Genomic DNA, 15,563 nt, shown 5'->3' with positions numbered 1-15,563 from the left:
AGAGAAACAACCAAACTCAGAGCAACAGACAACATATCCCAAGACATCCTAGAGGAGCCACTGCCCTTAGAGCAATAGACACTTTATCCTGAGACATCCTAGAGGAGACACTGCACCCAGAACAGCAGACACCTAGCTGGTCGGCTACCTAGGAGACACCATATCCTGAGTCATCCTAGAGGTACCACTGTACTCAGAGCAGCTGGAGAAAATCACAGAGACATCAGGAACCCAAGGAGATCAGACAGAAGCAAGATAACTGGAAAGGGAGTCTTCAGTCAGAGACAGCGAGTACAGGTATCACTAGAGTTAACCAGATGGCGAAAGGCAAGCGCAAGAACATAAGCAACAGAATCCAAAGTTACATGGCATTATCAGAAACCAGTTCCCCCAACATAGCAAGCCCTGAACACCCCATCACACCAGAAAAACAGGATTCAGAATTAAAATAACTTCTCATGATGATGATAGAGGACTTTAAGAAGGACATAAATAACACTCTCAAAGAATTTAAGAACACAGGTAGACAGATAGAAGCCCTTAAAGAGGAAACACAAAAATCCTTTAAGGAATTGCAAGAAAACACAACCAAACAGGAGAAGGAATTAAAAAAAAAATCCAGGATCTATAAATGGAAGTAGAAACAATAAAGAAATCACAAAGGGAGACTACCCTGGAGATAGAAAACCTAGGAAAAAAGATCAGGAGTCATAGACACAAGTATCACCAACAGAATACAAGAGATAGAAGAGAGAATCTCATGTGCAGAAGATACCATGGAAAACATTGACACAACTGTCAAAGAAAATGCAAAATGCAAAAAGCTAATAACCCAAAACATACAGGAAATCCAAGACACAATGAGAAAGCCAAACCTAAGGATAATAGGTATTAATGAGGGGGAAGACTCCCAACTTAAAGGACCAGTAAATATCTTCAACAAAATTATAGAGGAAAACTTTTCTAACCTACAGAAAAGAGATGCCCATAAATATATAAGCCTACAGAACTCCAAATAGTTTAGACCAGAAAAGAAATACCTCCTGCCACATAATAATCAAAACATCAAATGTACAAAACAAAGAAAAAACACTAAAAGCAGTAAGGGAAAAAGGTAAAGTAACATATAAAGGCAGACCTATAAGAATTACACCAGACTTCTCACCAGAGAGTATAAAAGCCAGAAGATCCTGGACTGATATCATATAGACCCTAAGAGGACACGAATGCCAGCCCAGACTACTATACTCAGCAAAACTCTCAATCAATATTGATGGAGAAACCAAAATATTTCATGACAAAATCAAATTTACACAATATTTTAGGCCAAATCCATCACTTCAAAGGATAATTGGTGGAAAACTCCAACACAAGGAGGGAAACTACAACCAAGAAAAATCAAGAAAGTAAACTTCCAACAACCCTAAAAGAAGATAGTTACACCAACATATCTCCACTGCCAATAACAAAAATAACAGGAAACAACATTCAGTTTTCCTTAATATCTATTAATATCAATGGACTTAATTCTCCAATAGAAAGACATAGACTATCAGATTAGATACATAAACGTGACACAGAATTTTGCTGCATACAGGAAACACACCGCTGTGACAAAGACAGACACTACCTCAGAGTAAAAAGATGGAAAACAAACTTCCAAGCAACTGGTCCCAAGAAACAAGCTGGAGTAGCGATTCTAATATCAAATAAAATTGATTTTCAACCAAAAGTAATCAAAAAAGATAAAGAAGAACACTTCATATTCATCAAAGGAAAAATGTACCAAGAGGAACTCGCAATTCTGAACATCTATGCCCCAAATGCAAGGGCACCCATATACATAAAAGAAACTTTACTAAAGCCTAAAGCATATATTGCACCTCACACAATAATAGTGGGAGATTTCAACACCCCTGTCTCAGCAATGGAAAGATCATGGAAACAGAAACTAAACCAAGACACAATGAAACTAACAGAAGTTATGAACCAATTGGACTTAACTGACATCTATAGAACATTTCATCCTGAAACAAAAGAATATACCTTTTTCTCAGCCCCTCATGGTACCTTCTCCAAAATAGACCATATAATTAGTCACAAAACAGCTCTCAACAGATACAAAAAATTGAAATAATCCCTTGTACTCTATCAGACCACCATGGACTAGGACTCATCTTTAATGTGGACAAAAACAACGGAATGCCCACATACACATGGAAACTGAACAATGTGGGACTCCACGAAAGCAGTACTAAGAGGAAAACTCATAGCTCTAAGTGCCCACAAAAAGAAACTGGAAAGAGCATACACTAACAACTTGACAGCACACCTGAAAGCGTTAGAACAAAAAGAAGCTAATATACCCAAGAGGAATAGACGGCAGGAAATAATCAAACTCAGGGCTGAAATCAATCAAGTTGAAACAGAAAGAACTATACAAAATCTCAACGAAACCAGGAGCTGGTTCTTTGAGAAAATCAACAAGATAGACAAACCCTTAGCCAGACTAACCAAAGGGTGCAGAGACAGTACTCAAATTAATAAAATCAGAACTGAAAAGGGAGACATAACAACAGAAACTGATAAAAGAATCATCAGATCCTACTACAAAGGCCTATACTCAACAAAAATTTAAAATCTGGATGAAATGGACAATTTTCTAGACAGATACCAAGTACCAATATTAAAACAGGAGCAGATAAAGCATCTAAACAGCCGCATAACCCCTAAAGAAATAGAAGCAGTCATTAAAAGCCTCCCCACCAAAAAAAGTCCGGGGCCAGATGGTTTTAGTGCAGAATTCTATCAGACCTTCCAGGAAGACCTAATACCAATTCTCTTCAAACTATTCCACAGAATAGAACCAGAAGGACCAATTCCCAATTCATTTTATGAAGGTACAATTATGCTCATACCTAAACCTCACAAAGACTCAAAAAAGAAAGAGAACTACAGACCAATCTCTCTTATGAATATTGATGCAAAAATACTTAATAAAATTCTCGAATACTGAATTAAAAAACACATCAAAGCAATCATCCATCATGATCAAGTAGGCTTTATCCCAGGAATGCAGGGATGGTTCAATATTTGGATATCCATTAATGTAATCCACTACAAAAAAAAAAAAAAAAAAAAAAAAAAAAAAAAAAAAAAAAACTCAAAGGAAAAAAAAACACATGATCCACTCACTAGATGCTGAGAAAGCATTTGACAAAATTCAACATCCCTTCATGTTAAAAGTCTTGGAAAGATCAGGAATTCAAGGTCCATACCTAAACATAGTAAAAGCAATATACAGCAAGCCAGTAGCCAACATTAAACTAAAAGAAGAGAAACTGGAAGCAATCCCACTAAGATCAAAGGGATACAAACAGGAAAGGAAGAAGTCAAAATTTCACTATTTGTAGATGATATGATAGTATACTTGAGTGACCCTAAAATTTCCACCAGAGAACTCCTAAACCTGATAAACAACTTCAGCAGAGTGGCTGGATAGACAATCAACTTAAACAAATCAGTAGTCTTCCTTTATTCAAAGGATAAACACGCTGAGAAGGAAATTAGGGAAATGACACCCCTCACAATAGTTACAAATAATATAAAATACCTTGGAGTGAATCTAACCAAGCAAGTAAAAATCTGTATGACAAGAACTTCAAGTCTCTGCAGAAAGAAACAGAAGATCTCAGAAGACGGAAAGATCTCCTATGCTCCTGGATTGGCAGGATTAGTTTAGTAAAAATGGCCATCTTGCCAAAAACAATATATAGATTCAATTCAATCCCATCAAAATTCCAAATCAATTCTTTATAAACATAGAAAGAGCAATTTGCAAATTCATTTGGAATAACAAAAAACCTAGACAATGACCATCATCCATGTTATCACAATACCCAGTATCCAGTAGAAATAGACTCTGAATGCTTAAATGGATGTATAAATAAGGACATACTCAAATCACAATATGCCCACAAAGATTTGAAAGTTATCCCAATATTCCTAACCTTTAGATTTCATATCATCTTATTTACTTGATGCCATGCCAGTCCACATGCACAGCCATTTTTGCCTTCTTCCCTCTTCTGGGTCTCTTTGCCTCTCTGTCTCTCTGCCACCTCCAGCTCTGCCTCCTCCTTTTCTGTCCAATCATAGGCCTTCCACTACAATTAAACTCTGTGGAGAAAATTTCTTCCAGATTTCACTCTTTCTGTTAGAATTAAAAAAAAAAAGTTTCCTTAAAATATATATTGAGCATGGCTATTACTATTTTGTAATTGTAAGGAACAAGATAGACCTAATACCCAGCCCAACATCATCAATTAAAAGAACATTGTCATTTGTCCTAACTTAAAAAACTATCATTCTGGACATGGTTTTTGTGCTGGAGGTGCTAGCTCTTTCACAGCCATAACCACCCAGATGTCAGTGGACCCACCTATCAGTAACCCAGTCAAGTAAAACTCTAAAGATTAAGATTATTCAAAAAGATACTTATATCAGCAAATATGCAATACACAAAATGCCCAAACAATTTAAAGGTTAAAATTACCCCAATGTTTAGATTTCATATCTACCTATTTACTTCATGCCACACAGGTCCACATCTGAAGACATTTTGCCTTTCTCCTCTCTCCCCATGCTTCTCTCTCCCTCTCTGTCTCTCTGCCACCCTTAGCTCTGCCTCCTTTTTCCTGTCAAATCATAGATCTCCCGTTGCAAATAGATTGGGCAGGGAAATTTCTGGCACAACAGTGCTTAGGAATTATCTTACAAAGCTCTCATAGTTTACAATTTGAAAAGTCATTCTTTAGGAATATGCACAATTATCTTGTAAAACAAATTAAGTTCCATGTCTAGCAAGAATTAAAATTTAATATTTGATAACATGTAGCTATATAAATTATCTATTTTCAAAGGTACTTGACAGCACCAGCCCCACAAAGTGGGCTAGGTTTCCATTATGAGGCGTGATTTCCATCTAGAAAAGTGGGTCTTCAGTTCAATTAGTCACCTTTGTGTGATCACTAATGTATAACCGGCACTTCAGGTTTCATCTAGATCAGATCATCTGAGTCTTGTGTGTTAAGTGTATAGGGACTTCAGGAATGGGGTCTCATCCTCAAAGGCTGAGTGCCTCCCTGTCAATCTATATAAACTTGGGAGTCACTTGAACCATCATGACCAAACTATTCAAAAGGTCCCTTGGGGCAAAGACCGAGGGTTTGTTAGTCTATTTTTGTCCAGCAGCATTGTCATATCAAGTGTTTTGATTTCTACATATATTTAAATAACTATTAAATATACATTACAATTAAATATTATATAAAAGGGGGCCGAGAGGGGAACATGATCTGATATTGGATGGGGGTAAAGGACAGAAGCCCAAAGGGCTTCAGAATGGAAAGAATGGAAGCAGGAAATCCTGAGGAGGTTGGGAGGACCCTCCAGAATGTACCAGAGAACTGAGGTAAGAGACTCTCAGGACTCAAAGGGAGGAAGCCTAGATGAAACACCCTAAAATGGGGATAGAGAACATGAAGAGCCCACCTCCAGCAAAAAGACAGGATTGAGTGAGGGATGGAGTTGCTATTCCACAGTCAAAACTCTGACCCATAATAGTTTATGTCTGAACTGCAGAGATGGAATTGAAGAAGAGCCTGAGGAAAAGAAAGTACAACAACAAGCCCAATGTGGGATCCAGCTCATGGGGAGGCCCCAAGGCCTGACCCTATTACTGAGGCTATGGAGCACTCATAAAAAGGGTCCTATGATGACTGCCCTCTGAAAGACCCAACAAACAACTGAGTCAGATACAGATATTTGCACCCAACCAATGGACAGAAGCTGCTGACCCATGTGGTTGAATTAGGAAAAGGCTGGAAGAAATTGAGGAGGAATGTAGGAGGACCAGCAGTCTCAATTAACCTGGACCCCCAAGATCTCTCAAACACTGGACCACCAAGTAGGCAGCACACACCAGCTGATATAAGGCCCCAACACATATACAAGAGAGGACTGCCAGGACTGGGTTCAGTCGGAGAAGATGTACCTAACCCTCCAGAGACTGGAGGACCAGGGAGTTTAGAAGTCTGGTGGAGTAGGAGGGGTGAGGACATCCTCTTGGAGTCAGGGATGAGGAGAGGAGGTATGGGATGTGGAACAGTTGGAGGGTGGACCTGGAGGAGAATAAAATACAGCGTTAAAAAAAAGCAGGAAGGAGTGAACGCATTTTACTTGTCTTTTGATAGAATCAGTTTTTTTCCCCCAGTATGACTCAATAGCTCTTGATGGCATCTGCCTTAACTGGACCCCATTCTCCACCTCTCCTCTCCTAGTTTTTCCTTGTTAGTCTTACTTGGCACGTTTTCTGTGTTGTTTAAAATATCTAAGTTATTATAACTTCAGTGGGGAGAAAGCTGCTCTTATTCAATTCTTGGTTAAAGTTTACCTAGTAAAATGATTTTGTACCCTCATAATATCTAAGTCCATTTGGTATATGTCAATGAGTTACAAAGTTCAAATCTTTTTGTTGTTTACCCCGATTTTTAATTTTTTTTGAAGGAAATATTTTTTTAGAAAATCCCTTTAGTGTATATCTTTTAGATTTCAGGAATATTGTTGTGCTTCTAATCTATATTTATGATAATTTAAAAAGAACTAGAAATCTTATTACCAGGATACTATAAACACTTGAGAACCACTGGAGAATATAGAGTAATTCTGATTATTGATTTCTCCAGAGATGAACCTTTGAGGGATGAGACTCTATAGGGAAATAACACTTGCTATTCTTTTTATAACCAATCTCTTGTTTCTGTGGCCAGCATATAAAATGTTTATATTAACCAACTGTGTAGAATAACAAATGATTTTGAGAACTAACTTTATAGTATAGTATCACAATAGATAATTTAATGTACTCTGTTCCTCACCTGTTCAAGGCCATTTTCTCTTCTAGGGTAAAGGAGAAGATAAGCAACCAACATAGAGCCATCTGTGAAGGAGAGGTATGTTCAGACTCAAGTCCTTAGCTCATAAAATCTTAGTCTTTCCTACTTTTTTCTACATTTCCTTGTTAACAGACATATGTGACATATTTTTATCTCTCAAAACCCATTTTCATTCCATAATCTCACATCCTTTTAAAAATACAGTTGATAATATAGGTAATATTTATTTCAGTTTAAAATTGTTTTGGGTAATTTTATACATAAAATTCATATCTGTATTCATATCATTTCAAACGTCCCATTTCTCCTTTTCTATAACTTCTCTATATCTCTCTTGCAACTTCTCTCAAATTATTTTCTTTAATTTTCATTACATACATACATACACACACCACACACACACGTTTTATATATATCACATGTATATATAATATGTGTGTGTTTATGTATGTATGTATGTATGTATGTATATAAACCTACAACATCATGTTCCTCAAATGTGCATTTGTTTACGACTAAGCAGTTGGGATTAGATAGCTGTAATTAGTTGAATATGAATGGCCCCCATAAAATGATGGATTAGAATATTTGGATACCAGTTGGCAGACTATTTGTAAGGATTAGGAGTTGTGACAGGATTTTTGGAATATGTTTGTCCTTGTTGATGAGGTCGTATCATTGCAGAAATGCCAGCCTTAGTCTCAGTACTTTTATCCTATTGCAGATCAGGTTGTAGGTCTCAGCTACTGCCTCAATGACACAATAGCCTGTGTGCCTGTAAGTTTGCCTGCTGCCACATTCCCCATCACAATGAGCATGGAAGAAGCTTCTGTTATTCTACTTAAGCCCGCAACTAATGCTTGCTTCTGTACCTTGAATTGGCCAGACATTTCTTTGCAGCAGCATACCAGAAATTTTCCTGTAGTTCTTCTATGGATGTAGTCTTGTCATTTTCCTCATTACTTTGTTGTCAAGCCTATTGAATCCAGTTAAGAACTGGACTGCTTGTTTTCCACAGCTCTCCTAAGCATTCTCCCAGTCCTTACTATATAAATCACAACAAACACTTCTGTGAATGCTAATTTAAATTCAGGCAGTAGGAAGGTTTCACAGTTAGTTAGTTAACTTAGCTAGTTGAATAATTTTTAATTCATATATTTAAGACATGTTAATTACTACAAATGTAATTTAATGTGGAACAAAAATATAAATAAATAATTTTTATGTTTATTTATATAATATAATAATTTAAATAATTTATATATTTATCTAATAAATATAAAGTTAGGCAACTGCTGACTCTAAAAATAGGAAGCATTAAATGAACATAAAATATGCCAGCTCTTCTGTGTATATATTATGACTTTTAGTTTTTGTATTTTATAGGCTTTCTAAGTGTGGTCCTGGTTCTTTTGGACGTTTTCTTGTCTGTAGTTTTATCTTGTTCAACATCAAAAAACATTTGCTTTTTTGTTTTATCTTCTCTGCTTTACTTTGTTGTATTTCAAAAATGAATGAGTGAAACCTAGTTGTTATGGTAAAGCTTAACTGAACTGTCACTTACTCTTGCTGGGAGAGCAAATGTCAGTTTTCTCCAATAGACTGACACTGGGCATACAAACTACTCCAGGGTAGATCTCATGATCAGCAGTAAGTGACCAACATATTTGAACTTTACCGTTTTTTTTTTTTTTTCTTTGCGATTTTGCTTTTATTTGGTTACAGTATGGTAGTTTTATTGGGAAGTAAAGTTCTTTTCTCTTTTCTTTTCTTTTCTTTTCTTTTCTTTTCCTTTCTTAGTTTTGGGGGACTTTGTAGTTGTATTGGAATTTTTTGGTCTATTCCGAAAGAACTTAGGTTGGGTGGGTAAAGAGGGAGAGAGGATCTCAAAAGAGTTGGGGAAGAAGAAGAATATGCTCAAATCTTCCTGAATTTAAAAATTGTTTTAAATTAAAAATAATTTAATTTTTGCTTGTGTTTTTAAATGGTGCTTATTTGCAAGACTAATATTGCTTTTTATTGTATTGCTTTTTAGATTTTAAAAAAATTATAATTTATTTTTAAAAATTATTGAATAAAACACAAACCTTACTTTTAAGTAGAACAACAAAATTTATGTTTAATAAGTTAAAGAGATAACGGTAAAACTTAAAGAAAATTACAACTTATGAGTATGAAAATTAGACATAGTTTCCTGGAACAATCATGTCATGTGATACTTGGGCCAAAAAGAAAGGCAGTTTTATTTCTTAAGCTCCTCTAAAATACCTTTGTTGATACCATCACCTCTGTCAGGAAGAGGATTATAGTAGCTGTGGTGTTCCCTATATTTATAAATACCAAACTTGTTTCTCTTCTTCCGCCCTTCTAGACTGTGTAATTCTGAAGAACAGGTTATATATATTTCTTATTTTTCTATTCTATATGCTTATCATCTTTAATTCACTTTAATACTGATCCATCTTGACAGCCTAACAATATCTTTATGAATCATTATTATCAGAACATAAAAAAACTATTTCTAATAAATGAGATAGCAATCTCTTACTTGGTATTATCCAAAGTAATGCTATAATGCTATTCTGAAGACAAAATTACACATACAGAGCTAAAAAATAACACATTAATAACTGACAGGAAAATTAGATAAATTTTGTATTCATATAACTATGAGATACTATTCTCTATTTTCACCTATAATTTGTAACTGTATTATATAATAAATAATCTGTTAAAAACTGGTTACTTTAGCAGTTTCATCCATTTCTTATATTAGTTAGTAGTAAGTAGCATATGATACAAAAATTATAAATGTATATTAGATTGTTTTGAATCTTCACTAATTTTTTCCTTATACATAAAATTACACTGATTGAAAAAAATATAAACTAAACTTCAGGACACTTTACTGCCACAAATAAGCCAGGAAATAGGAAAAATACTGTACAGATTCACTTATATGAATTATCTGGAGAATATACATTGAGAAGAATTATCTCAATGAGCTGGAAAATATAATAATTGTTGTGAGACATCGGGAGAAGATACATAATACACATGTTCAATGAACTTATAGCCTCCAGTATTTCCAGTGAATCAGTTCTAAATCTTTGTATCTTCATGAATATATTCCATGTAGTATCATGCTGAAAGTTTAAAATATGGGATTATGTAACTCAAACTATTTGGTGGTAAGTATTATATCAAATATTTTTACCAAAAAAAAAAAAAAATCAGACAAGCCAGAGACACAAATTCCTACAAGCAAAGTTTGGGGGTGATACATATTTTGATGATATTGCTAGTACTACTGGTAGGAGGACCAGTTTCAAGGTCTAAACAAATGAAATCATATATGTTAAATACATGTGGAATTTTGAATCTGAATTTATTGGTCAGAAAAAAGTTCTTTGTTGCTACACTTTTTTTGTTATTTTGCTTATGATTCATTTACTAAGGACCAGACTCCACTTGGAGAAGGGTTAGAGGAAGGGATGTCTGGGAGCAGCAAAACAAATGACTGGAGGTCAAACCATGGGTACAAGTCAATGACCTATGTTCTGCTGGAGAAAGCTTTCCAGATTACTTTCTCTCTATTCTGCCTTTTCCCGAGCTCTCCAGTCTGGATCCTCTCTGTCTCTGTCTCTGTCTCTCTGTCTCTCTCTTTTTTTTCTCTCTCTCTCTGCTCCAGACAGTTCTCAAAGCAGTTTTCCCTTGAAAAAACAAAACAAAACCCGGAAAGAAAAAACCAAACAACAACAAAAAACCTTTCTGGATAGCTCATTCCTTGCAAAACAAGAGCCCAGTTTTTTATTTACATGTCAATCCACTCATGTGCTTTAGGTTCCCTTTTGATCTTCCCATAAATCAGCATCTCATTACCCCAACCTGTTGATTCTTAGGAGACAAGCAAGCAAGCAAGCTCTCTCTCTCTCTCTCTCTCTCTCTCTCTCTCTCTCTCTTTCTCTAACATTGCAAAAAAAAAAAAACCAAAAACCAAAAAAAACCAAACAAATAACAACAACAACAACAACAACAACAACAACAGCAACAAAAACCCTGACAAATCTGTCTGCTTTGTTAAGCAGAAACTAACCTGAAACTGCCACTACTAACATGCCTGGGAATGGACCTAAATTCTCTCTCTCCCAGGATGATTTTGTACTTAGGAATCTGTCTGCCTTTGTAAGCATAAACAAAATCTTAGCTGGATGGGATCTCCTGTGATCACCACTTCTTAAATTTCTTTATCTCTTTCCTTAGTAACTTTCTGACAACTTGGATAACAGTACAGCTGCTTTTGTTGTATTAGATTCATGAACTTATTTGTATTGTATTCTTATATTTTACATAGTTGAGAAATTATGTATTTTTGAACTCATGTTTTCAGAGTTCTTTTCCACATCTTTAAGGGCTGTCCTGAAGGTCCCAGCATTTACCATTTTGCTAAGACATTAGCCACACCTTTACCTCTTAGACTTGTGCTGTCTCTAAACATTGATATTGACCGGAATTACATTCCTTTAAGGAGAAACATGAAAATATGTACATTATTACATAAACAAGCATGACACTCACAGCAACCATTGATACTCATGGAGGCCTATGCTTTGTAGGCCCTGTCCCAGGGCCAGGAACCATGTCATTTTGTCCCTACCAAGGCCATATTGGACTTAGCATTCATTAATATTTAAGTAGCAAATGACAAAGGGAAGCTAAGAGATGTAATGCAAAGCAAGTTTTGAGAAAGGCTCCAGGAAGAAGAACAAAGGCATACAAACATTTAGGTGACACAAGAAGAGCTGAACAGAATTAAGAATGTTAGAACTGGGCTGCAGAAAAAGTTAATGACATGAAATTGGTCAAAGCTCACAAGCATTGATGTAACATAATTGAGAAACATATAATACAGCTTCTGTGATGGAGACTAATATTTATAGGGCTGGCTTTGTGAAGGACAAGAAACATAATTAAAACAGCATTAGTAATAAACAGACTCAGAGAAGTAAAAAGATGTGTCTTGGTCTAATCTTTTTGATGTGACATAATAGCACAGGAAGTTAATATACAGTGAGTGATCAGAACTATATGTATCTTGTCATAATTTTCTGAAGGCTGAGAAGATCAAGACCAAAAGCCCATACCAAAAAAAGTCCCTTTTTCTACATACTGATATGGTAGAAGGCTGAAGGGCAAAAGGAATTCAAAAGACAGTTGTAAAGAAGGAACCAAAGTAAGCCATGTGTTAGGCTCCCACACCTGTGGTACCTAACTCATTCTTAGTAACATTGATGAAACAGTCAGATAACCTAAGCTCCCATAAAGAATGGTTCTGCTTCTTCAATATGTTGTAGTAGGTGCTAAGTTTCCCAAATTTCCATTTTGAAAAGCACATTTTGTCACAATATGTGGTCTTCAGCTTTCATAGTAGAGGTGTATTTGAGAGAAGCATTAAAATAGAAATGATATCTTCTTTAAATAAACCTAGTTAAGAAAACACAAAGTCTGGTATTACCAGATAAGGAACTGCTTTACAGGAACCCAAGTTAACAGTATCCACCTATAGTCATTATGAAGCTTTTCCTTATGGTTTAGAATAATTGGTACAGAATGGGTACAGCTCTGCTTTGTGTGGAACAGGCAACTACAACTGCTGAATCAAATGAAAACAATGGTCAAAAGAGAACTCCACAATATCTCTTGGGTTTGTTGATGATTTCAGAATCTTCAACACCTTTACATCTATGCTGTGATATCTTTGTTCTTATGATACCTAGATATACTAATTATATTTAATAGTTCTCTTTAGCCAATTTTGGATTTCTAATATATGATCAATTATATTTATGTACTAGTAGATGTTTTAATTTCTTGATTTCTAATCTACTGGCTTATTTTGTTCACTTTTGTGTGTGTGTGTCTAATTTCCCCACACATTATCTAGAGTTAAATGGAAGTGGAAGACAATTTTCCTATACATTATTTTAGTGTAAAATCTTCAAATCTTCACTATCAACTGAAATTATGACTATAAATCTTTTGTGGAAATTTTTACTTTATTACATCCAAAAAAATTTATACTGAAAGAGACGTGGGATAAACAAGTCATGAGAAATTATTGAAGCACTCAATTAAGGTCCTAGAATGATTCGAAGCAAACTGAAACATGGAAGCAAGTGGGAACCAATAAAAACAATTTTTACATTAAGGTCACAAGTATGTAACATATGCATGATTATATTTGCATATGTCCTTTCTCCAGGACTGCAAAACCTCTGACTGATCAAATGAAAAAGAGGATGGCAAATGATTGCAGATAATCTGAAAATATTTGAATTCTTTCAAAATTCATTGAGTGATAGGAGAATGGAAAATCAAATTTTTTCTTCTTCATACTTTTCTTTTACATATACTTTCCAGAAGACCATGGAAGAAGTAAATCAGACCTCAGTGGCTGAGTTCATCCTCGCTGGTTTAACAGAGAATCCAGAGCTCCAACTGCCTCTATTCTTTATCTTCCTAGCAGTCTATTCATTTACAGTTGTTGGAAACCTAGGTATGATCATCTTGATTCTGATTAGTTTTCAGCTACACACACCCATGTATTATTTACTCAGCAGTCTGTCCTTTATTGACTGCTGTCAGTCCACTGTCATTATTCCAAAAATGCTGTTGAACTTTGTGACAGAGAAGAATGTCATCCCATATCCAGAATGCATAGCTCAGTTCTATTTCTTCTGTGCTTTTGTTGTTGCAGAATGTTACATGTTGGCTGCAGTGGCATATGACCGTTATGTGGCTATATCTAACCCTTTGCTTTACAATGTAACCATGTCCTATCAAGTCTGTTTGTTGATGGTAGCTGTGGTATATGGTGTTGGCTTAGTTGTTGCTACAGCTCACATTGTATTCCTGCTAAGAATGTTTTTCTGTAAGGCTAATAAAATTAACCACTACTTTTGTGATCTTTTCCCATTACTTGAGCTCTCTTGCTCTAGTACATTTATCAACGAAGTATTAGCACTCTCCTTAAGTACATTTAATATTATTGTACCAGCCGTTATCATTGTTAGCTCTTACATCTTCATCATTGTCAGCATCCTGTACATTCAATCCTCTGGGGGCAGAGTCAAGGCCTTCAGCACCTGCAGCTCCCACATCATGGCTGTTGCTGTCTTCTTTGGTTCTACAGCATTCATGTACCTACAGCCATCTTCAGTCAGCTCCATGGACCAAGGAAAAGTGTCATCTGTGTTTTATACCATTGTTGTGCCTATGTTGAATCCCATGATCTACAGCCTGAGAAACAAAGATGTCAAAGTTGCCCTAAAAAAGTTACTACAAACGATATAACCTCAAAGAAAAGATTTTCTTGGCAATTACTGCAGTGTGTGGAAGAATATGCTCCATAAACAGCACTTGATAATACTAAATATGAGATTATTAGACGTAAATTTTTATTTAAAAAAAGAATAGAACAGTAGGAAAGGATTCTCAGATTCCTATCCATGGAGAAATGTTATTCTCTGGTAAAACCTGTGTTCACTCATATCACTCATAGATAGTCACCTATATCCCCACCCCCAAATATACTTTAACACCTTCGTATGGTTGGTTGTACTTACATATATGAACACTGCTCTATTAGGCAAGCCTCAGAATATTAAGCTTGGAATAAAATGTCTTCTTTATCCTTTTGTTGTCTCAAAATTTACAGATGTCTTTTTTGATTAATTTGCAAGTTATTCAAAAATATCATTCTTCCTTATGTAAGTTAAGCAATTGAAATAATCAATGCTTAACTCTGATTTTTTTTTAACAGTATCTAGAACTACAAATAGTGGCAATGGATCAACAGATAGATTCTGTTTCAGTCCTACACACAAGGTGATTAACTTAATGTCTCAATGGCAATGATAAAGAGGAATAGATATACTGTGCAGTACTGTGGTTATCTGTTCAACATTCCTAGCACTGCTCTTTGACTCCTACTCACTTCCCTACAATCCATTATCATATTGCTTCCTCATGGAGAGTTACACTACTTTTCCTGCTTGCCTTTATCAGTGCCAGACTTAGAATCTTATTCTCTCACTGTACCTTGTATTGTTTATTCATATGGGAACAAAGGATAAAATTATAAAATTGTTTTCCCTACTAGTGGTTGGTGTCACTCTGAAAATTATGATCAATCCCAAAGGAGATGAAGGGTCAGAAAAGGAGACCTGCAAATAATGCCTACTTTTTTTTTTAACCTTCTTTGCTAATTAAGCTCTTGTATTTTTTAAAGGAAAAGTACCAAACTTTGCTAATATTTTATGCAATTAGATGTTCACTTCACAACACCCAAGGACAGATTCCTGATAAATAAAAAGCTTTAGCAGGAATGACAGAAAACAACTAAAAAATAATTGAATTTACAAAGACCCGCACTCCAAAGAAATTATTAATTATATAAATATACAAATAAATTACACACAGAGGACAGTAACTTTAAAAGTAGGCATTTAAAATATTTGCAGGTAAGGTTTCATGAAGCAGGATGTCTGTCAGCATCTATTTTTCCGTGAAAAATTACAAGATTTGTTAATAACCTAGAATTTCACT

At 35.3% G+C, this 15,563-nt stretch overlaps 1 protein-coding gene across 1 annotated transcript; it reads left to right on the top strand.

The window, feature by feature from the left end:
* The first annotated feature begins 13,314 nt into the window (after positions 1–13,314).
* LOC143438833 (olfactory receptor 8G50-like) lies at positions 13,315–14,396 on the top strand. Its single transcript, XM_076924517.1, has one exon. It carries the CDS (start codon positions 13,323–13,325, stop codon positions 14,307–14,309), a length of 987 nt encoding a protein of 328 aa, XP_076780632.1. The 5' UTR covers positions 13,315–13,322; the 3' UTR covers positions 14,310–14,396.
* Positions 14,397–15,563: the final 1,167 nt, after the last annotated feature.

This window comes from Arvicanthis niloticus, chromosome 26 (genome assembly GCF_011762505.2).
Source record: "Arvicanthis niloticus isolate mArvNil1 chromosome 26, mArvNil1.pat.X, whole genome shotgun sequence".
In the NCBI taxonomy this organism is placed as follows: Eukaryota; Metazoa; Chordata; class Mammalia; order Rodentia; family Muridae; genus Arvicanthis; species Arvicanthis niloticus.
Note: the sequence above shows the minus strand (reverse complement) of the source record. Positions and strands in the feature narration are given on the sequence as shown.